The following is a 22,296-nucleotide window of genomic DNA, read 5'->3' on the forward strand; positions in this document are numbered from 1 at the left end:
TAAATTCTGTATTCTCTAGAGTAATCTGAGAAGCTCTCTCCCCCTTGCCAAACAGCTAGTAGCTTTCTCTCCTCATGTCGAGGTGATATTTTCACATTGTCACTGGGTGTTAAATCTTACTTATATTTGCTTAAATTAAATATGTTTAAGGTTAACCTTTTTTTAAGTGGCTTGTTTAATTTATTTGAACAGATTTGGTTTATTTTGGGTCACTAAAACCCAATTAAGTTTCTGTTATCTCCAGAGTGCAATCTCCCATGGGTTCTTTCTGTTAATACTCCTGCTCCATGCCTCTCTCTGCTTGAGTGTTACTTGTAACAACAGGAAAGGAGAAATTTGGAAAGATGAAACTGTGCTTGGGAAGAGAAGGGCTTGGTGGGTTGGTTTTTTTCTTAAAGAAGGAATATATCCTTTGAAAGTACAAAGATATCAACGAAGGAGAAAAATATGTTTGGTGAAATATTAAAGTTTATTTTAAATGTAATTAAAATCCAGTTAAATATATTTTTCATTAGTTTTTCCTAATTTTTTGGAACTCTTCTCTTTGCAAAATCATTTTGGTTCAACCTATCCTGTAAAGTTATACAGAAATCATCTCAAGTACTGCACATGGCAAGCAGAGCTCGCTTTCCAGAATTTTGTACTTGAAAGTCAGAAAGGAACTCTTGGTTTGCCTTTCGATATTTTGACATACAAAAGAAATAGCTGCAAAAATAAAATCGTGTACAGGATTTCTTAAGGCCTTTAAACCTTTCAGCTCATCACACTGAGGACGAATCCAGATGCAGCCACACAGAACAGACGATTTCAGTTCACTCAAAATCAAAAGAAAGAAGATTCAAAAACGTCAACATCAGTCACCAGTGTCAATCAGGCCAGCACGTCTCGACTAGAAGGATTGCAGTCAGAGAACCACCGCTTGAGAATGAAAATTACAGAGGTATTTTTTATTGTATATACTGCCTAGGCAATTCTTCTTTTAATATTTTTTGTTGCAATTCTGTAATCTGCTTAAACGCTGACCACTTTTTGGAGGAAAAAATTAGGTTTCCCCATAGAAAAATATTGCAATAATAGGAAACAGATGATTTGTACGAATAGCTCATTAATACAGCGAATACTTTGCAGGTGTGATAACATGAAAATGTGCCTTAGCAAATTAAAAAGAAACTTCCCCTATTTATTTGTAACAGGCAAATTACCCTGCTGCTTCCCATGGACCTGCTGAGCACCACAGAGCAATAGCTTAGAAGCTCAACCTTTACATGCAAGTGTAAGAGAGACCCGCAGCCCTGGGGGCACTTAGGAGCTCTCTTTGTTCCTGTTTATGGCTGAGTTCAGAGACTGCTGTTGCTCTTATTTCTCAACCCGAGAGTTCACTCAAAAAGTTGCTAGACAGATTTTTACATCTTCCATGAAACAGAATTAGATAGTTTCTTAAGGTAGAAAAGACCTTTACGATCATGTAAGCTGACCCTTTTGGCACAAAGGCCGTGAAGCTTCTTCAGTCTCTACCGAGAGAAAGGCTAAGTACATGGAGCAGATGAATTCCATTAGAGCTATAACATGTATATTTTGTAATTATGTCCGTTCTTGCTCAGGAGACCTCAAATAATGACAAAGCAGCCTTGAAGACTGCCCACTTTGTGAGACGAGATAACCATAACTGATCTATATCTTACAAAAAAATTAACCTGTGCTTGCCTAGTCTGGGCAGTATTCTTATAACTTGAAGAAGAGGTATTTTATTGCAACCATTACTTCTTCATCCATCTCTTAACTAGCGACAATTGCCTAGGTAACCATCAGACTACCAGTAACTCCAAAAGCAAAAGCTATGCCTGCCTTGTTAAAGAAATTTGGTTCTTCAGCTGTGCTAGGTCCCTTTCATGTGAGAGCCCTGCAATTTTTAATGAAGGCTCATCTGGCTACTGGCTATTTCTGTTTCTTTATCCTGCTGTATTTTTTTCTACTAAGCCTCCTGACTCAAAAGATCTCAGCCTGTGCCTTGCAAGGCTCATGATGGTGATCACAGGTAAGGCTGGTCAGGGCAAGGGAGCCATATTTGTGCATGAGGGCCCTTTTTAGACTTCTCTTAAATAAATCAAATTAAATACCCAGCACCAGTAGGTACAAATAAGAGTTTAATTGTCACAGGGATTTGAAGCATGGCCTACCATAGCTAGTAGCTACCGCTCTGGCTTATTTACCGTGAGTTGCTATGTCGGGTCTATAAGGAAATAATGTAAATCTAAATTCAGCACTTTTAATATTCGGTTAAACCAGTAGTGAGTGGGACGTACTCTGGACACCATATCCTGGACAACTGTTCACAGAGAGCATCCCAGAAGGCCATTAAGATGCTTGTATCTGGTTATCTTCTACTGGGGCTGTGGCCAATTGAATACCAGTCAGCCTCCGGGGAGAGCAGCCTGTGTTCAGCTCGGTGCTAAAGGCTAAGGGTGCGCCAACCCGGCATTTCTGCTGTGGCCCTTCCAGTCAGGAAACATCTGTGCTTCTCTCCCTCTCCCTCCAGTCTTAAAGGATGCTTTGGGGGAGAGAGAGGACTGGGATTTTTGTTTCTTCCCCCTCCTCTTTTTTCCATTTTTCTTCCCTCTTGGTAAATTATGCTTAGAGTGGCAGTTTGGCGCTAGACATCAGATTACGCAGTTTAAGACACAAAATATATAAAACACGGGGGTAATTTTCAAATCACTGAAGTATAGTGTGTTCTCAGCCCCAAAACTAAAAACTGTGAGTTGGAGTTTCTTAGAAATTTCATGCACACAGAAATGCAAACAAAAAGTCTAACAGGAGTCTGCCTCTCTAAGAAAGGTAAAAGGAGTAAAAATAATCTTTAGGAAAACAAAACATTCCTGATAGAGTTTAGAGTTAACTGCAGTCACTCGCATGGCTGGACATGCCCCTAATGTCATAGTTCACTTCTATTCTCCTGCATGTTCGATAATTTGATTGACTCAACAAAGTGGTTATAGCTATGTATGCCACGTCTGTATGCATAAATAATAAGTAGTTGAGGTGTTTTCAGACTGGGCTTTCTAATGCCCATTTCTTTCTTATTCAGCAGTATACCCAAATTGCTTAAACTGAAGCTTATTCTCCTCATGTGCCCAGTGTGCAATATCGCAGCTGAACACGGTTTGTCACTAGCAGCGTGAGTTTTAGAGGTAGTGTTTTAGTGCTATAAGAAAACTGCATTTGGCACAGTGTGGCGATTGCATTACCACCTGCCTTCTAGTCTAATTATAGAAAACTATGCAGCTACTGCAGATACCTGAAGCAACGACTCTTGAATTTTTAGGGATTCGTACTCTTTCTGTTTTGCAGCTGGATAAAGACTTGGAAGAGGTCACAATGCAGCTTCAGGACACTCCCGAGAAAACAACATACATTAAGCAGAACCACTATCAGGATCTTAATGACATTCTTAGTATACGGAACTTCACAGACAGCAAAGGTGAGCATTCGTAAGATCCGTCAGTAGCTTAATCCACAAAGGTTTTAATAGCGATCTCATTGGATTGGTGCCAGGGCACTCAGACCGTGGTAAGACAGAGCTTTAAATATTTTGGTTGCATTGTGGAAAGCATGCAGATTAACCTAAAAAGCTGCATGATACCCACTGAGTAGTTATTTCTCTGTATGTATGTCTTCTATTGTGTGTCCTATGTGTATAATACATGTGGTAAAATGGGAAACTTTGAAAAGCATACTTGTGTTCAGAAGTCAAGTTTTCTGTTCTGCGCGGAGAGAGGAACATCACAGAGTGTTTCAGATGTTGTAAGAATTATCTGAGCCAGCCTTCAGCAGTAGGAGGCCCGGTTTAATATGTGCTCATCTGAGTAGGACGTTCACATCCTGCGTTTGGACACTGCTATCAAGCACGTAGAAGGGAAACATGTAAATATTTCAGTGCTGATTTGGACTCTAAATGTAGAATTGAAGGCACTCATGTATGAAAATTCTTCCCTAGGAACTGATAAAAAAGGATTTCATGACTACTGTAATATTCCTAAGTTGTTTCTACTGTGTCCCTTGCATCGCTCCCTGAAGAAATATATGCAAAAGAATTGCTTCCATTAAAGCTATTTCACTTTTGGGAAGCAATAAGATCCGGTGCATAGTGCAATAAAGTGGAAGCCGGGACACCCAGCTTCCATTTCTGACTCTAGAATGGATCTACTTTGTGACTTTTGGCAAATGACTTTGTACAGCTGAATATTACTATAGTACGGGAAAAACTGCTTGCCCCATGTTGGGAAGTCGTAGACTTGCATGTTTGCTGCAACGCAAGGCTCAGGCTTCCTATCGATGTGGCAACATAAGCTTGGTTATGTGGAACAGAAGCTACTCCTGTAAATATAGTTGTGGAAGAACAATTTTAGAACAGCAGCAACAGTTCATATATGCTTTTGAAGTACATTGAAATTTTGGTTGGATAAGCTTACCTTTTCACGCGCTTTTGGTTTTAGCCTGGGTATACATTTGGTTGTGTAACTTGTGTCAAAAAAAAAAAAAGAAAAGAAAAAGGAAGAGCTCCATAGAGTTCCCGGTGTCCTTTTTAAAATTAAAAAACAGAAGGGGGGAAAGGAGGAAAAGGAAAACGTAAATAGCTGCTGGAGGCGTGTGATTATTGGGCTGAGATCAGCAGCAAGAACTAACATCAGTGAGTGGGACGAGGCAGTTTTACCAAGCGTGTGAAAGGAACACATAGAATGTTCCACTCATGTCAGATGCTGCAGGGAAAATGATAAATCATGAATAACATTTCAAGCAGAAAAGATACATTACATTGTGCCAAATGCCCATCTGAGTTTGGGTATGAGAAATAAAAGTGATTCTCAAGAGATACGCTAGGTATAAATTTAGGATGGGATGCTTCCCACAGCAGGTTGCACTCCATTAGCAGTAGGATGCTGGCAAAGAAATGAAGGAGAAAATATAACCTTTCTGCACTTACTTGTGGCTATATCTACAAAAGACATCAATGCCTAACTGCTGCTTTAAGCACCAGCATCCAAGGTTGTGTTCCTAAGTTTTCCCCAGCACGGTTCCCTAACTTCTGCATTTCTGCTGTGCGGTACATGTTTAAAATCACCTGTATGTACAGAGCCTTAATGTACAGAGTAGTTTGGAATTATGTACTATTGGGATTTACAGAGTAGATATTTTTCTGCATACTGAAGTTGCTAGACACGGTTTTCTGAATGGACCTACCACATAAAGCTCTGCACAAAACAGGGGAAGAAGAAGAAGGATGTTTTCCCTTGGGTGTCTTTATATTGAATAGGTTAGAGCATCCATTCACCTGGTGATGAGGAACACCTGGATCCCAATTTGCAGCAGCTGTTTGAAACTTCATCCCACACCTGGTGGTGAACGCCCCAGGCTTGAGCGTTATGGAGTATCCTGATCCTGACTGCACTGCCATCAAATATTCATACTTCCAGCCTCTGAGCTACCATGTTCAACAATCCTTGCTGGCCTTTTTCTGTCTCTCCGTTTCCGATTCTTCTGCCCCTTTTTTCTTCTCTTTCCCTGCTTTCCTGTCCCTTAGCTACATGTCTGAATCTCCCCTGTATTTCTCTTACTGCAGCCATTCCCAATAGTCAATCTATGTGCTTAATTTAAATTTGCCATTCCAATCAGAATAACAAGGCTTTGGAGAATTCATGCTGCTGAGTCACTGCTGCTTCTGTGCAGATGCAAACAGACATCACTTAAATGGTACTTAAAAAAATTCTGGCCCTTACGGCTACAGGAAAGCTAACTCTGACTGACATAACTATGCTTTCTGTAGCTATGTATTTCATGTAACTTTCTGCAGATGAAAGTACAGAACCTTGAAATTATGCGTCCCTGATGGTACTTGAGGGAAGCTTCGGAATTGTAAATAATTTCTTAGCATGACCTAGAAGTGACCATGTCTCTCACCTCTGCCGTGCAACTGGGCAAGCCCGTCTGCTGTTGTTTTTAAGGTAATGACAAGGTTTGTGCCTACCTTAGACCTTGTAAAAAATGTGATCTGAGAGAGAGGGAGTAGGACAGTGAAGAGAAATGCTAAAAATAGCAGCTGACTTAGAGCTAAAAATCATTTTTTAGAGCGGATCATTTGCCACATTTGCATTGTGGACATGGCTGAATCCTGCGTCAATATTCTTTATAAAATACCGTGCTGTTCTGAAGGAGTTCACATAGAGAATGCCACGTAGTGTATCCCCACTGCTATTGCTTACACAAATTCAGGGCGCTGTACTTCAGAGAACAGATAATAACACAGGACTTATGCAATGCGTCTCAAACAAGTCCTAATCAAACTTTAATAGCATTGTACACTTCAGTAGGTTTCTGATCTGTAAAGATTGTCTAGAGTTAAAATTCCTAACTCCTATAGCCAAGTGCCAAAGGAGGTTATTTGATTCTTCCCACCACCCTCATTTATATCAAATATGGATTTAAGATACCAAAGTGAGATTACTTTAGCCAAAATAGATAGACACAGCTGTGCACTCCCATAACTGCCTGACCTCAGGCAAAGTTTCATAACTTTGGAGTTCCTGGTTAGTTATTAACAGCAACAGCTCCTGGTGTGGCCCAGGAGCTCTTTGCTGGCACAGGGACTCCTTTACAGCACATTTCAATGCAGTATGTCTCATTTAAAGAGAGATATTATCCGAGACACTCATCTCTTGTTCACAAATGCGTAATGTCCCTGAGACATCTACAGCAATTGGCTATGTAAGAAAAGCAATTAGGAAATGTGGTCTGTAGTTTATGGTTTGATTGCCTTTTTTTATTGCGGGCTTTTGTCTGCACTGCTAGATAGCTTTGTGTGGTCAAGCAGCTCTCAACGTGCTCCATGGACCACAGCTCTGGGACCTCAGATGGCTTCTCCAGTTGAATCTGAAAGGGCATCCCCTTAGCTTCAGCTGATATATTCCTCAGGTGATTTTGAGTTGCTGTGTCTGCTGGCGACCTCGGCTCCGTGCACAGCACAATGTTACTTCTCCCCCAGTTTGCTGTTTGCGGGATCTTGTCACCTCGGCGGAGCAGCAAAGACACTTTACATCTGGGGCTTGGGGCGGGGATGGGCTGCGGGTGAGACCCACGCTTGGCTCGGGCAGGTCCCCTAACTGGCAGCGCCGTTCAGTAAGGGGAGCCAAGCCTGGAGACGCGGCTGAGTTTTCCAGGCTGACGTTTGGAAAAAGGAGGACAGCTGCTTGTGACTGCAACGCTGCGTAAAGAGGAAGGTTGTGCCACGCAGCTCCAGGGAAGAAATACCCTGGCGCGAGCACAAACCAGAGCTTCCCAAAAGGGCTCCTTCCACCCATGGAGCCGGCGGGCCAGAAACAGGGGAGACTTTGTGAAGGTAGAAGTTATTTCTACTGTGCAAGATCCTGCAGGGATAAAAGTTACTGAGGAAAAAAATACAGAGGGAAGATACTATGTGTTTTGGTGGGGTTGGCTAATTTTGCTGCCCTTGGAATCTTACAATCTTACTCTACTTGACTTCTGTTTGACATTTTATTACCTGAAATTATTTGTACATGAATGATTCATAGATTGCGAGAGTTTCATATAAAGCCAAGCTGAGAAGAAATCCGGCAGAAGAACCTCCGTTTATTTCTACCTTTGGCAGTACATTTCAGGGTAGCGTATTAGGAAAATTAATGAATGACAGCCGTACTATGGAAAGTACATAAGAAGCAAGAAAGAGCTTTGCAATAGTCCCCACTTATGAACAAACTCTTTTTGCAGGTTCTTTCTCTGCAGGCACCGTAGCTTGCTCAGAAAGGCTTGTCTGTTTTGAGCCAGAAAACGGTCTTTACTCATTGCTGCAAATGGACTGGGCGCATTCGTTTGCATGTCAGATATGCCTACATACTGTCAGTTGTCACCCCACTCCAATGTTGCCTAGTGTTAGTTTTTCCCCATGTAAGAGCAGCTCAAAGAAAAACAGATTTCAAAGGCAAATGGCTCGTAAAAGCAAAAGAAGCAAAACAGAGTTCATCTGTGAGAGGGGGCTGAAATATTACTTCTATGAAGTTAGTGTGATTCGGGCATTAAGCTTGAGATTGAAACCACAGATTTGAAGGGAGGGCTTTCAGAAATAACTCCTTTGAAGGAATGCTGTTTTAAAGAAAGGATATAGTTCATTATAACCCTTGTATATAGAGACATATAGTGATACATACACTAGTTTCTGTGAAGCAAATGGATTCCAGTCCTGAAACTGGAGCTTGTTTCTATTTCAACAGGGAGACCAAACTGCCAGAGGTTCAGTGCCTGCCTTTTCTTGCACTGAAATAAATCCGTAGTAAAGGGAGTTTCTTCTGATTTAAAGTAGTATAAATCAGAGGAGAATCTTGCTGGCCCTTCTTTGTAAAAAATCTTTCTTTCAAAACATAACTATCGTAAGTCATGATTGAGACTGCCTAGTGCTGTGCGCTTAGTTCAGGAGAACTTTTTCTGATATACCCAGCAGATAATGTTATCATTTTAAATTTTTGTTTCATTTTGCTTTCTTTCATCCCATTCACATGCAAAGCAGCAACTGGCTAGTCTTGTTTCATGGTCCGAACAACAGAACTGTGAGAAATTACGGTAGATTTTTAAAATCTACCTTTAGCCTTAAAGTTTCCAGAGTTCTTCAGTAAACCAGCGAGGTTATCTCTGCCAGCTCTTATAAGTCATTATTAAACCACACTTGCTTCTTTGTGGAGCATAAGATATGCTTTCTAGCAAAGAGAAAACAACAGTGGAATTGAAAGATGTGGGGTGAAGAGCAGTTCTGCCATCTAGTTGTAAGCCATCGGAGGAATACTGCCACTAAAGCATAATGATGAAGATGTTCAATAAAGCTGCAGTGTACGAACGGCAACAAAACAAGCTTCTAGATAAAGAAATACAGTTCGTAAAAGCTTGGAGGAAATGGCAGCGGCAGCAGCAGTCACCTGGTGTTTCCTGCCCGCAGCTGCACAGGAGTCGTTAAAATGCATGGTGCGTTTAAGCCAGCCCAGGTAATTTTGACAGCACCGGGTCGTGGAGTGATTATAGGTAGGGCAGGTCGGAAGCGAGCGTCACCCCTGGCAGAGGGAGAGGCGAGCAGCTGGGAGCAGTGACCTCCTCGCCCAGCCTCTCCGCAGCCACCATCCCATCAGCTCCCGCAGCTCGGAGCCTCCTAATTGGAAGCCGTTTCCCTGCTGCAGGTAGGCAAAGGTCCCGAGCTACAGCCTTCTGGCTCTCACCGACAACCGGGCAGCAGGTTTTGTTTTCTAATGAACCCGTCAGTGAGTGCCGTGCAAGGCCCTCGAGATCTATTTGTCTTCCTTCCCAACGGTTTTCTGAATGGAAAGTGCTCAGGCATCACTTATCCAAACTTCTGAGTTCCGGTTTGAGGTCTCCAAAGGTGAAAATTACTTAGAAAGTGCTTCTGGCGCATTCAATTTTGCAGGTAGTTAGATCATCCCAGTGCAACTTGTTCGGTAGCATCTGCAGTGGCAGACAGTATCCTGAGAATGAAGGGCATTTGTCAAGTGGCATACTTAATGAACAGAGGAAGAAAAGACGGGGAAGTACTAAAAGCAGTGCTATACTTTCCAGGGGAAACTGGGAACTCAAGTGTTTACCGTTACCCTTAATTTATTTTCTTTCAGTTGTTCACATTATATAAAATCAGTTTCCTCCATCCTTAAGTTTTTTAAGTGCATATGGCGATAGTGTTTTTTCTTCAAGCTTCAGCTCCTGGAAGCGTATGACTAAGTGAGAATCTTGCTCTTCATCATTTAAATGAAAGGTAAATGTGGAAAAAAAAAAAAAAAAAGAGGAAAAAAAAAAGAAAGATATTCTTGTTTCCATAGCTGCAGAATAAAAATCTAACAACTCCTCTCCCAAAAAGCTTAACAAATAAGATTTACCCAACTTTTTTGTATTTTGAAAGAAGCAAAGGAAAAAGAAAAAGATCTCAACATTGTGGCAGTTTTGTGTGGATTTTGTCTGCATTTTATCCATTTACATTAAAATTTGTATATGGCAACCTGGTATACAGAAATTTATGCAGTGTATTAAGGGAGTCATCTGCAAGAGTGGTAGAAAAGGGTCTATTAAGAATAACACACAGTGATATATGGGCAGTTGGTGTTGAGGGGTGAGTAGGCAGAGAATATATGATTTCTGCTCTGCTTTAAACTAAATCCCCCACCTTTTTGACAGGGACCACCTCCTTCTCTCTCTCTCTCTCACAGCACAACTGAAAGCACATGAAAGCCCTTTAGGGGCACACAACACAGATTAATATATGAAATCACAAACTCCCAAAGCCCAACAGTTGCATATTCCAGTCGTTTGATGAAGAATTGTGTCTTCAGTGACTTTGTAAAAGGTTAAATTGCATATGTTGGCTAAAGGTCTTGGGACCCTAAAATAGTTAAATAATAGACCTTTTCCGTCCCTAATTACAAGGATTACTCAAATTTTAACTTTGGTCTGTATCATAAAGTCAGGAGTTTTCATTGTCATCTCAGATCAGCTCAGGACTGAGCATTGTTTTTAATCACGGAAGTAAAAAGTGTTTTTTCCTACATGTCTGTTTATAGACATCACAAGGCTTTTATGCAAATGTCAAGCTCAATATACACAGAAATGCGATACATGGAAAATAAAAACTGAACTCTTGTGACAGCAAATGCCACACCAGCAAACTTCAGGCTGCCCTGAGATGATAGACTTCACTGCTTATCTTAGCCGCTGTCAGATTTGACTCTTTGCTGTCCTCTCTTCACATCTAAACCATTACCGAATCCTGCCATATCTTCCTTTTAAGCACTCTTCTTGCTACAACTGAATTCCTTAGCTCTCTTTTTCTGACATTTTATTGCCCTAACAGAGGCAGCTTCACGTGCTCTGGTCGCCTCCTTTCTCACCCACACCCTTCTCTTCCATGCAACATGAGTGAAAAACTTTCTCTCCTGCTCTTCCGAGCTGCAGCAATCCCCATGTCTGCACATTTTTGCATCCTCACCTATTCACTTCTTTCCAACTTGCTTGTTAGAAGTTTCACAGCAGAAAGTGAATGCTACAAAATAATGCTGGGGATGACCGCGCTGGGAGGGCAATTACACATGTTGCAGTTTGCCCTCAAAACATTCCTGTTTCTGCTTCCAGCTTCATTCCTCACTCTGTTTCTGCTGCTTGTTTTGTCCCATCAGTGCTCATTGGTAACATATATATTCCTAGCATGCTGGGACCTGAGCATTATTTGGGGCTTCTGGGCGTTAGTAGAACAGAAAAGCATCTTAAGCCTTCTATATGCACTGTGGTTTTCATGCTATTTTCATTTTATCTTCAATATTTTCCTGATTTTCCCCCTCGTACCCATTTTTACATTCAAATCCTCCAGTGTCCTTTCCCAGTTTTTGCCTTCCGTGCTGCCTTAATGCCTGCAGCAATCACTGTTTCTCTATGTGTGTGGCAAACAACTGCCGGTGATGGATTCGGAGCTGCTCTGTAATTATTTATGAAAACTGTGCGCTGTCCTCATTACTCAGATGTTTTCCATGTGACTTTATTTGGCTTAACACAGCAGGGGACTTTGGAAAAGCAGGCAGGAGCAGAAAGGATCCCTGGCGCGGACAGCCACCTTAAAATGGCTGTGTTTGTACAGGTTTCTCGTGGGGGGGAGGAACGATGCCACAGGCTTCAGCACAGCTAGCCAGGGACTACCGGGACTCCTGGGGGAATCAGCTGAAGCTACCTAGGGGGAAAATGATGATCTTCTACACTGTCACTATGCAGGAAAGAGGACAGCAGGAGGCGGCTTAATGAAATCATTATCTGTCCTTCCTGCAGACAGCCTATGGACCGGGGCAGCTGATAGGAATCACATTTCCCTGCTAAATGCTAGCAGATAGTTAAATGACAGCACTGAATTGCTTCTGTGATTGCAAGAGTACCGAGCTTTTATACATCAATGAGATTATAGTTTTTCTAGGAAAAGACTTAAATAAGAGGTTTTATTCGTATGAAAAGGTAACAATTTTTGAGGGCAAGATAATATGGTGGTGCAGTTACATTAATTTTTTACACTGCCTAAGACTAGGTGAGAGAGCATGATAGGGCTACATAGAGGTTTGGTTTGTGTATTGTTTTTAAAGGTGGGGGGGAAGCAAAGGAAGAACAAAAGAGCTTTTGTCCCTTTTCTGTTTCTTCATGGCAGTTCCTATGAAGGAGCACATGACCGAAAGCACAAGAGTACCAAAGACTCACAGGGAAACCTGAAACTGTGTTGGAATATAGGCAGAAAGATTTTCCTTTGTGGTGTTATGACCATACAGAAAATTTTAAAATGGAATGATTTTAAAATGATCGCTTTGTCACTCTAAAGTAAAATTGAATGTGTTATCCATCTAGATGGTGAGAAAGCCATTTTGAAAAATCATCTTGATCAAAATCCACCAGCACAATGGGGCTCATCAGACCCTTCCAGAACAAGCAAAGATCCTATAGAAGACATCAACTCTCCAGAACAGTAAGTATACACCACTAGATACTGGTAGAGAAGAAGGCATCCCTCCTCCCAGGGGTATGGTTGTGCTTGCGCGCGCATGCTTTCTACTGTTTTAGCCATAAATTCCATCCTGAACACCAGCTGCCTTGCTGATAAAATGCTAATATTAAATGGTTACAAACCTCATATTTCTCTTTTCACGCATTTTTGTGGGAAGACCTTTGCTGTAAACCTTTCCAGCCAGGCCCCGCTACAGAGAGAGCCTGGACCGTCAGCGGCAGCAGATGTGAATGGCACGTCCTGAAGCACCAGTGGGCGGCAACGTTGTACTGTGATGCCTCCCTGCCACCAGCTCGCCATCCTCACCAAATTTAGGGGATATCAGGGACACTAGAGCCGAAGGTGCCCCAAAGACAATCTGACATACTTTTGTCTTGTCAGAAACATCCATAACATGATGTCTAAAGTTTCTGTAGAGGGTTACCGGACAAGCTATGCCCAGCCAGCAATGTATATTAAGGAGATAAGAGGATGTGCATATGTGCGTGTGCGTGTTATAACCGTTGTCAACAGCCCAAGTCCTTCCACACACCAGCCAGAGGGGTTCATGGTGTACATAGCCATTTTGTTCTCTTTCGATCTTAAGCTAGCCGAGAAATAAAAACAGTCTTAGGGCTTTTCAACGTTACCATAGCAGCTGGACCTGAGTTTTGGCACAGGAAAGCCTTCACCGAGTAGTTTCCCTTAGAAACAATGCTGCGGCTACAAGGAGAGGATGGCACAACACACTTGCTGGATTCATGGAGGGGAAAGAGTCTTATAGTGTCAGCTTTTCTCTGCCGCAACCTATGGAATAAACACATGTAGTACCCTCTACCATCTCTGCAGGGCCTGCCGTGGGCCAGAGCTCAAGGAAGAGCTGTGGTCCTTTGTCCCTGGATCAGGCATTTCCCCACGGCAGCCTGGTTACACGGGCATCACTTCACCAGGATCTGAGCTAACAGCTGTCAGACTCCTGTTTTGTACACGGGCGACTTAAAAGCTTATTTAAAAACAGAATAAATTAAATTAATTACTAGACTGAGTCACATGTTACATCAGCGGCAGCAAACCTGATTTCAGATAGCAGTTACTGCCTCATACTACCTGGCGCAGGAAAACACATGGATTTCTAACTCTGTCCTTGTAGTCAAAAAAAAAGCCCCAACCCAAACCTGCACAGGAGCTAATCCACACACACATGCACGTGCGTGCACCAAAAAAAAGCCCCCAGTAGTTGAAATATCTGGGTATTTCACAGAAGAAGGGCTCTCGCCGAGAAAGCTCTCCTGACTTTCTGGGGTCAGCAGAGTGGTTTAATGCATAGCTATTAGGGGTCTGTCTTTTTCCAGCACCATTTGTCAGAAGTAATGTAGTGTGCAGGCAGCCTCCTCCGAACACGGCCCCCTTACATTAAGAGAGGTGCTAAGAAAAACAGAAGCCCAGATAATCCAGTTCTTCCGATATAGATTTAATACAAGGGGGGGGGGAAAGAAAAACATTTGGTGATGACAGTACCTCCTCTAGGCTAGCAGTAACTGATGAGAAGACTGAGAATTCCTAAAAGTCTTAAAGATCAGGTCTGTACAAATCTGAACGGTCACTGACATTTATGGAAAACAATTAATAAAGTCCTGCTAAATCAAAATGGTGTCGTACAGCACAGCACTTGTATGGCTGTGACTGTGCCGGGTCCAAGGGTCAGTGTGTCCCCTGAGGATGCGCTGGCATTTTGGGTACGAGAGCCACACCACCCAGGCACAGCGGACCTGCCAGAGAGGGCAAGCGTAGCAGTCTTCCAAGACCAGGGTTTTGTGATTCCCTCTCTTTGACAAGAGGCTGCCTCTTTCCAGACTTTGTGCTCTTTAACAATATCCTTCCTCGCACGTGCACTTTTTTTTCAACTTGTCTGACAGCACTTCTGGCCTTCCATGGTTATTAAATGTATCATTTTTTTCAAAAAAAAAAAAAAAAAGGTAAAGACAAGCTGTAGCCTGTGCCTTCTTTTTCTCATTTCACTGCACACATAGGGCATCTGATAGAGAGGTAGTCACATAGTCTATTGAACTTATTTCTTATTCAAGAACAGAAATCTCAAGGACATTAGTCTGAAAAACATTTCCTCTTTGCCACAAACCTACGAAAGGAGGATGTTAAGATAATAACCGGCCTGCAGATATGTTAACTCTTTGTCAGCTGTAGCAAAGAGAAGCATCCCAGCTTCGTGTCATTGACGGCATTCCAGAGAGCTGACATCTTCCAGTATGAAAGTTCTTGTAGAGTGCAGAAAAGAGTTTGACTTGGGATTTTGTTCATTCTTTTTTACCACTAGTGCTACCTATGACTAACTGCAAGTGTGATTCCTACAGTTGCGTCCAAAGTGAAGGCACAGCACTATGCATGCACTTTAGGCTCAGTAGCGCAGGAAGTTGTTGCACATTTGTTTCTGGGGTGTTGTTTATAGCATCACAATGAGAATGTGAAAAACGTTTGTTTTATGCTTGGCTCAGATTTAAAACCCTGCAGCTAAGGAAAATGCAGTCTGTATGACTGTAGAGCTGCCTTAAAGCATGAGTGTAGATGATTCACGGTTCCCTTTCCTTCTTACTGCCTTTCCTGCTGGGCAGGACCCAGTGGGTTATGCACACTGTCACATAAAATTTGCCATCCCCAGTCAGACCATCAGACCTGAGGACCAAAAAGTGGGTGCTGGCTGCTTTCTCTCCTGTTCACACTGGCTACACAGTGTAAATTAACACTTTCTACAACAGTCAAAGCAGTGCTGGTGCACAGGTTCAAGCCCTGAACTTTGATTTTCCATGGTGCTTATTAGCGTATTCCCTAGCACAGTTGCATCAGCTTTTGCTGCTCCAGGTGATGCTCAGGCACAGTCTGGTATTCAGAAGCCCTGTTTGGGGGGAGCTTGGTTACCTGGATGGAAGCTGCAGCATGCCGGTTCATCTCAGGTCCAGAGAGCATCCTGAACCAGTTTAGAATAGATATAATCATAGAACAGAATGTGTTGGGTTGGAAGGGACCTTTAAAGGTCATCTAGTCCAACCCCCCTGCAGTAAGCAGGGACATCTTCAACTAGATCAGGTCGCTCAGAGCCTCATCAAGCCTGGCCTTGAATGTCTCCAGGGATGGGGCCTCCACTACCTCTCTGGGCAACCTGTTCCTGTTCCAGGAATAATAGCTCATTTCCCAGTAGGCCAAGGGTGTCTCTCACAAGAAGTCCTCTTCCTTGGGTGTGTGACCTTCTGAGGAAGATTGGTGGACCTTATCTGGACATGCTGCTTCAGTACCAGTTTTATCAGTGCAGCATGCTGAGATATTTCTCAGGATACTATTTGTATTCCAGCCTGATAGTGACCTGCTTACCTATCTGAAGATCGCATCAGTCAGCTTATCTGCATGAATACATTCAATGGGATATCTTCTGTGACCCTTAAAGACATTCTTCTGTGCACCTTCATTCCTGCATGTTGTCCCATCTCATCAGTGACCTACATTCAGTGAACTAGTTTTTGGCACCGTTAAAATTTATACTCTTCTCATTTTAACAGCAACAATATGCAATAGTCTTCCACATCTCTGAGTAAAGGTGATGATAGATTTCTTCAAGACCCCACTAAAACATACCATTTTGCTAGACTATTTCCTGTATGTGGTCATTTTTGTAACCTTCAAAGCAGTTAGTCGCTGTGTAACCCTTATAATAGAAACTACCTTGGTATTTTTTGAGCTAAAGCTCTGCTTTTAGCAGCATTTAAAAGACAGTCAAATACTCTGCTGGAGCCAGTTATGTCAATTTTAGTAAACAAAAATTCTCATAAAAAAAAGTTGGTTGTGACTGGATTATTGCATTACAGCCATATGCCTTGGCATGAACATGCCTCCTTTATTCAGTTTCTTCACTGGCAGCGTTCATATTAGTCTGTCTATGATCCTACTCAAATCTGTTATTAAAATAAGGTGGATTTAGAATGGTTAGTTTACTTGCTAGTACATCTTGCTTTATTATAGTCTTTTAGAACTTCTCCAGCTTCCCAGCGGTTGCTAAAAAGCAACATTAATGGGCTGAAGAATCGACTGAAATGACCCGTGAATGCTAAGACACAGTTTACGCGCTCCCACAGATCTTCAGATGTTTGACTCTAGCAGCAGTTGCTCCGGTCCCCCGACTTACCGATGGATCTCATCAGGGGTTTTGTATAGCGGAACCAAATTATTTTTCAAATGCCTCTGCCCCTTTGTAGCATCATGCGTTGCGTTGTGTTCCTATGTGCATTGACATTGGAAGTCAACCTTTTACTTGATTTTATTTATCCCTAATAAATGGCTTTTGTGTACAGAGCTGAGGGTACATGCCCTATTCTAACGAAGTACCTGATAAGTGGCAGTTCTGTGTGTGGCATCACCTCTCCTTTCCATCTCCTTCAGTGGTTGTAGAAAACCACTAATACTAACCATTCCCTCCCCAACATACTTAACCTTATGCTTTGCCATATCTATATCGTATGGACAACTCCAAACAAATCGTATGCCACCATCCTGAAAAGCATTGACAAAATGCATCAGGGGTGGAGGTGCGGGGGGAAGTACTGATGCTGGAGGGAAAAAAAAGCCCACACAGTGAGTCGAGGTACGAGATTTACTTTCACTTAAGGAGAAAACAGCAGTTTTGTTTGGATTTTGTTACTCTTTCTGTTTTGTGTTGGTTTTGCCCTAAGAGTTTTGTCTAAAGTCTTAATTGCGTGTGAGTCTCCAGGCTACAGTCCTCCGCCTCAATTCCAGGAACCAAGTTTTCATGTGAAAGTAAAGTTTAAGTACAGCTAAAGCAAAATTTGCCACCCACTGCAGCCACTGTTGGCAGAGCCAAATAAACATGCTTTGTCCGTGGTATGGCTAACACTTAAATGGGTGAAAAAAAATCCCATTCACTTGATTATGCAACTGGATTCCCTTGGAATAGCTTCAGAAAGCTCTTTAATAAGAAGTCTGTACAGTTGAACAAAGTAAGCGTTTCCACTGGTGGGAAAATAAGCACGGGCAGTTCTGCGTTTGACCCTGCAACGGGAGACAGAATGACAATCCGCAGGGTCAGGCTCTTAAGGATTCAGCACATGGAAGCAGGGAGCCGTGCCACCTCTGCACTCCTTGGGAACAAGGCATGATTTCATTGATACCACCAGAAAGAGTCGGGCACAGCAGCAAAATAACAACGAACGGATTTTGTTTAATCCCGGGGATGCATTGCCAGCACTACAATGATCAACACTGTGGATTAATATTGCATCAAACTTTTAAAGAGACTTTGCGGGGGGAAAAAAAAAAAGAGAAAGATGTTCCCAGCTAGGCAGACTACAACGCTTTCCACCACATCTCTATATAAACAAGCCTTAGTTTGTAGTGAAGGAACTAAAGAGAAGCAGCATTACATTTCTTCCTGTTTGAATTTGAAAGCTATACTGCTCAGTCCCCAAGCAGTGCAATGGATGCCTTGGTAGCTGTCTCCACTTCCTAACACAAAGCAAAAAAGAAATGAAACGTCATTTGAATCAGAAAGGCTGTCCAAAGGCAAGCTTTCAAACGTGCACTTCTTACAAGAGCCTGTCTGTACACAGTGATTATAACAGATAACAGGGAAATATAAATTTAAAACTCCATTGTACCGATACAATGCTTTGTATGGGCATTTTTCTTCTGGAATCAAAAAGCCAGTCTTCGGTTCAGCTCTGTCACTTTGACATCTGTCTTCTCTTTAAAAAGTCCCTCCGTGTTTCAGGAGTGAATGTCTCCAAATGCCGAAGCAATCCTGGTACCGTAACATCTTAACCACTGAAAGCATCTCTTGCACTAACTAACCTGGACTGGATTTTGATTGTGTGCGAGGTGCTAGTAGATCCACAGTGTGGGGGTAGAAGAGGCCTTGTCTCACGGCACCGTCCTCTCCATGGCAAGGGGTTAGTCGGGCTATCTGTGAGCACGGTTTAGTATCCCTTTTAAATAAATCAAACAAAACAAAACAAAGCCCTGCCAGTTATCGTGATGTCAATCTGCTTGGAGAATTGAATACAGAATGTTGGGTTCCTAAATATTGAATTTTGGTGTGGGTGGTTGCTTAGACTGCTTTTAGAGTGCCAGCTCCTCAGTCCCACAGCACTGACTGCGGGAACTTGAGAGCACCCAGCACCTCAAAAGCACAGACCGAAACTGCAAAGAGGAACTACTTGGAAAAAGCCGTCAGTCCGAATTCTCTCTTTCCACGCACCTGTGTTTGCCTTAGCTGGAGTTGCAAAAATGCCATCCTTAATTCTAACATCCTTGTGCTAAGTGGTGCATGGCTTAAAACTCAGCCTGTGGCCTCACGCGTGTCTGTGCCGTTACCCGGGGCTCTGCATGCAATAGATCACTTCGCAAGGGGTGGGAGGTTGCTAAGCCGTATGCCCTCATTGCGTACTTAACTTTTCCCCGTATCAGCAGTCTAACGATTACTCTGAAAGTGCCTGGGAATTTCAGAAGCTTGTGGGATGCTGAGAGCGCACCCTTAGATTCTTTTGTCACGTCTAACCTGTCAGAAAAATTCCCCAAGGGGAAATAACACCCTTGGCGGCAGTAGCTCAACAGCAGCCAGCGTAATGCTCTTGGCATTAACTCTCTCTGTCGCAGCAGCAGGCACAGAAAATACCCTTGCAGCAACCCGCAGACATAGCAAGCACGTCATGTATTGCGTTTTCCTCTTGGCTAATGCTCCTCTCTCTCTCTCTGTGTGTCTCTCTCTCTCTCTCGCAGCATACAGCGTCGGCTGTCTTTGCAGCTGCCCATTCTCCATCACGCCTACTTGCCGTCCATAGGAGGAGTGGATGCCAGCTGTGCCAGTCCCTGCGTCAGCCCCAGTGCCAGTCCTCGGCACAGACACGTGCCGCCCTCCTTCCGAGTGATGGTGTCGGGGCTGTAGGCAAGGGAGATCAGTGCTTCCTGAACTGCTTTTAAGTACTCAATGACTGGACTGAACATCTGACCTAGAACTCTGCTACAAACATATAACATTGGCTCTTACCGCAGAGGAACTACCGCTGAGGCCGTCGTCGCAGGAGTGCCCGGGCAACTCCTGTGGGAAGGCGAAGGAGAAGGACACAAGGAGTTTGTTCTGTAGCCTTATTCATGGAGTTTTTATTTCTTCACGTAGAAGTCACCGAAAAACATTTCTTCCCAAATTTCTACTCGCAACAAGAAGGCTGGGAAATACGGATCTTGCAAAAAAGACACTAGGAAAACAAACAAAAAAACCACTCAAATGTCACTGAGCTTTATGTGGCTGCTGAGAACATGCAATTCTATACTGTATCCATGTAAGGAAAATGCAATGGTTGAGCTATACCATATTTATTGAAATAGATACACTCATTTTTACAAGAGTTGTGTTAAATCGCTGGAAACATTCTGCACTGGTTAGTCTTGCTTGTTTTCATTTCAGGGCCGATGCTCGCTAGGAAAGGAGGATTGTGAGAAATGATTCCTCGGGTGTCATTGAGACTCCGCAGTGCTGTGAGCAGGGTCACCTCTAGCTTGCAGCTGTACGTGAAACCCAAGCAGAGGCTGAAGCTCCAGCTCCGAGTTGTCACCAGCTGGAGAGCTGCTGGTCGGAAGCGGAGCACTTCGCCCTTCTCCAGGGACGATGGTAGCGACGGCCGACCGTCTGCAGCTTCAGTTTAGCAAAGTTTCTGCACCTATTTCAGAATAAACGCCGCCAATCGTAATGTACTAAACTGTCTGGAGAAGTCCTAGGGCTGATGACTCAAGGACGGATGGGTAGTAAAGTCTTAATGTCACAGGACGGATTGTTTTTCATAGTTTGTTTGAGTTATGTCACACGTAATTACAATAAAATTAATTTAGTGGACTTGGGGGGGGAGGGGTTAGGGCACAGCACTTCGCTGCTGCAGGCAAAGCCTGCAGAGCACATAGATGTGAATATACACTATGTTTGCTTTGTACCTGCGTGTGTGACAGTTGTAGCGGATAATAGAGAGGACAAATCAAATTTACCAATAGAATATTTTATCTGAATCCTAAAAGGACTGTGAAAAAAATGCAGTGGTTTTTGTACTTTAGCTCCATCCCCTGAACCGAAGTAATTAGGAGGAACGATAGTGGCCTACCGTCGGGAGCAGCTCTGGAGCCAAACCCTCAGGCACAGGTGAGACACACATGCAGCTTCTTTTTCCAAGGGACTGGAAATGTGGCATCTCACTGCCAGGGCTGTTTGCTAAGAGTGGGGGGGGGGGCGGGAACCACATGAAGCACCCACTGGGCTCTCGGTTTTGTTTGACCAACACCTGTGCACCTCAGACCAAACCTTTGGAATGACGTTTCTACAAAGGTTTATAAATCAGCGATGACTGAAGCACAGCTGAAGAGGTTCGTTAGCTGAGGGACATAAGCGCAGCTTTGACAAGCTAGCATAAATCTCCATTAAAAAATAAAACACACCTCATAGTGGCCAAAACCAACATGACTATGTATCTGAATCTTCCAATCAGGAGCATCACAAACTATTTCACTTGGCACATACAGTAAGAGAGGTTATGGAAATACCTGTAGCTTTTAGAACAAAAACATGTAAGTATAAACACAGATAAAATAGAACTCATTACTCTGTTTAAGCACTAAACACTGACGTTGTCACTCAATGTGTGTTGACAGTATTCTCTTGCTTTATTAATATCATCAGGGCCTGGTTTATTTTAAAAGGAATGTTAATTTTTAAAAAGAGAAAATTACAATATTGTATATAATGTATACACAAAGATCTCTGTAGAAATATTATTCCAACTTAGCAGGAAAAAAAAAAATTCAGAAGTATCGGACCATTGGAGGTGAGTGTGTGTGTGTGTCTGTAACTTCGTGAATACTGACTGTGTGACGTTTATTAGGTTTAAACCATGCAGTACATTCTTTGTCTCAATGATACTGTAGTTTCTCCCATAACATTTTTTTTTTACTTTACTGCAGATAACAAGACCAACCAAGTGAATATAGCTATTTAATGTTTCTGTTCTTTTATACTGCAGCAAAAATGTACTGTAAATTTATGAAGAGGCTGTGCCCCAATGGCATTTTCCAATGATGTTAGTGCACAAATGCTTTAAACTAGACTGGAACTGCCAGAATAAAATGTAAATGAAGAATTTCTTGTATAACCTTATACTGCATGAGATCAGTTTTTAATAAATTGTTGCAAATCTGTTTTTATGAATAAAATATATAAAACCTAGCTTTTTGGACTCAGTGCCCTCTTCCCCCACAGCAAAACCATTTTTAATATGTGTGTGTGTGTGTGTGTGTATAAGCATACGTATGTATAAAAGCCTCCCTGGAGAAGGAAGAATCCTATTGCAACACCACGTTGTAATAAAAAGTCAAAATACACATCCTAGTAGCTGAAAGGTTCACATCTAGAGAAAATAGACACATGAGCTTCTGCCCTGGAATACAGTTACTGCAGTACTCAGGAGGGAAGTTTAAGACCATTTTCAAATGGGAAAATAATCAAACATATGCTGAACATGTACATCCAAACCACACTTAATACACGCACTGTGCTCTCTTGCACCGCAGTGACTGTGAATTCAGGAGAAAGATAGAGATTTTACTATTTCACATAAATCGCTGAAGCTGAGCCAATCTACTAGCTCGATAGTAAAATCTCTGCTTCAACAAATGAG

General features: G+C 42.6%; 1 protein-coding gene across 1 annotated transcript in view; it reads left to right on the top strand.

The window, feature by feature from the left end:
* The window catches only part of GABBR2 (gamma-aminobutyric acid type B receptor subunit 2), a 491,662-nt gene extending 469,817 nt beyond the window's left edge, over positions 1-21,845 (top strand). The window contains exons 16-19 of the mRNA XM_063326323.1: positions 758-940; positions 3,349-3,478; positions 12,430-12,547; positions 19,361-21,845. Of these exons, the coding sequence (XP_063182393.1) occupies positions 758-940; positions 3,349-3,478; positions 12,430-12,547; positions 19,361-19,526 (597 nt within the window). The 3' untranslated portion in view covers positions 19,527-21,845. The remainder of the gene's footprint in view (positions 1-757; positions 941-3,348; positions 3,479-12,429; positions 12,548-19,360) is intronic.
* The last annotated feature ends 451 nt before the right edge of the window (positions 21,846-22,296 follow it).

Source organism: Chroicocephalus ridibundus, chromosome 2 (assembly GCF_963924245.1).
Source record: "Chroicocephalus ridibundus chromosome 2, bChrRid1.1, whole genome shotgun sequence".
NCBI classification, from domain to species: domain Eukaryota; kingdom Metazoa; phylum Chordata; class Aves; order Charadriiformes; family Laridae; genus Chroicocephalus; species Chroicocephalus ridibundus.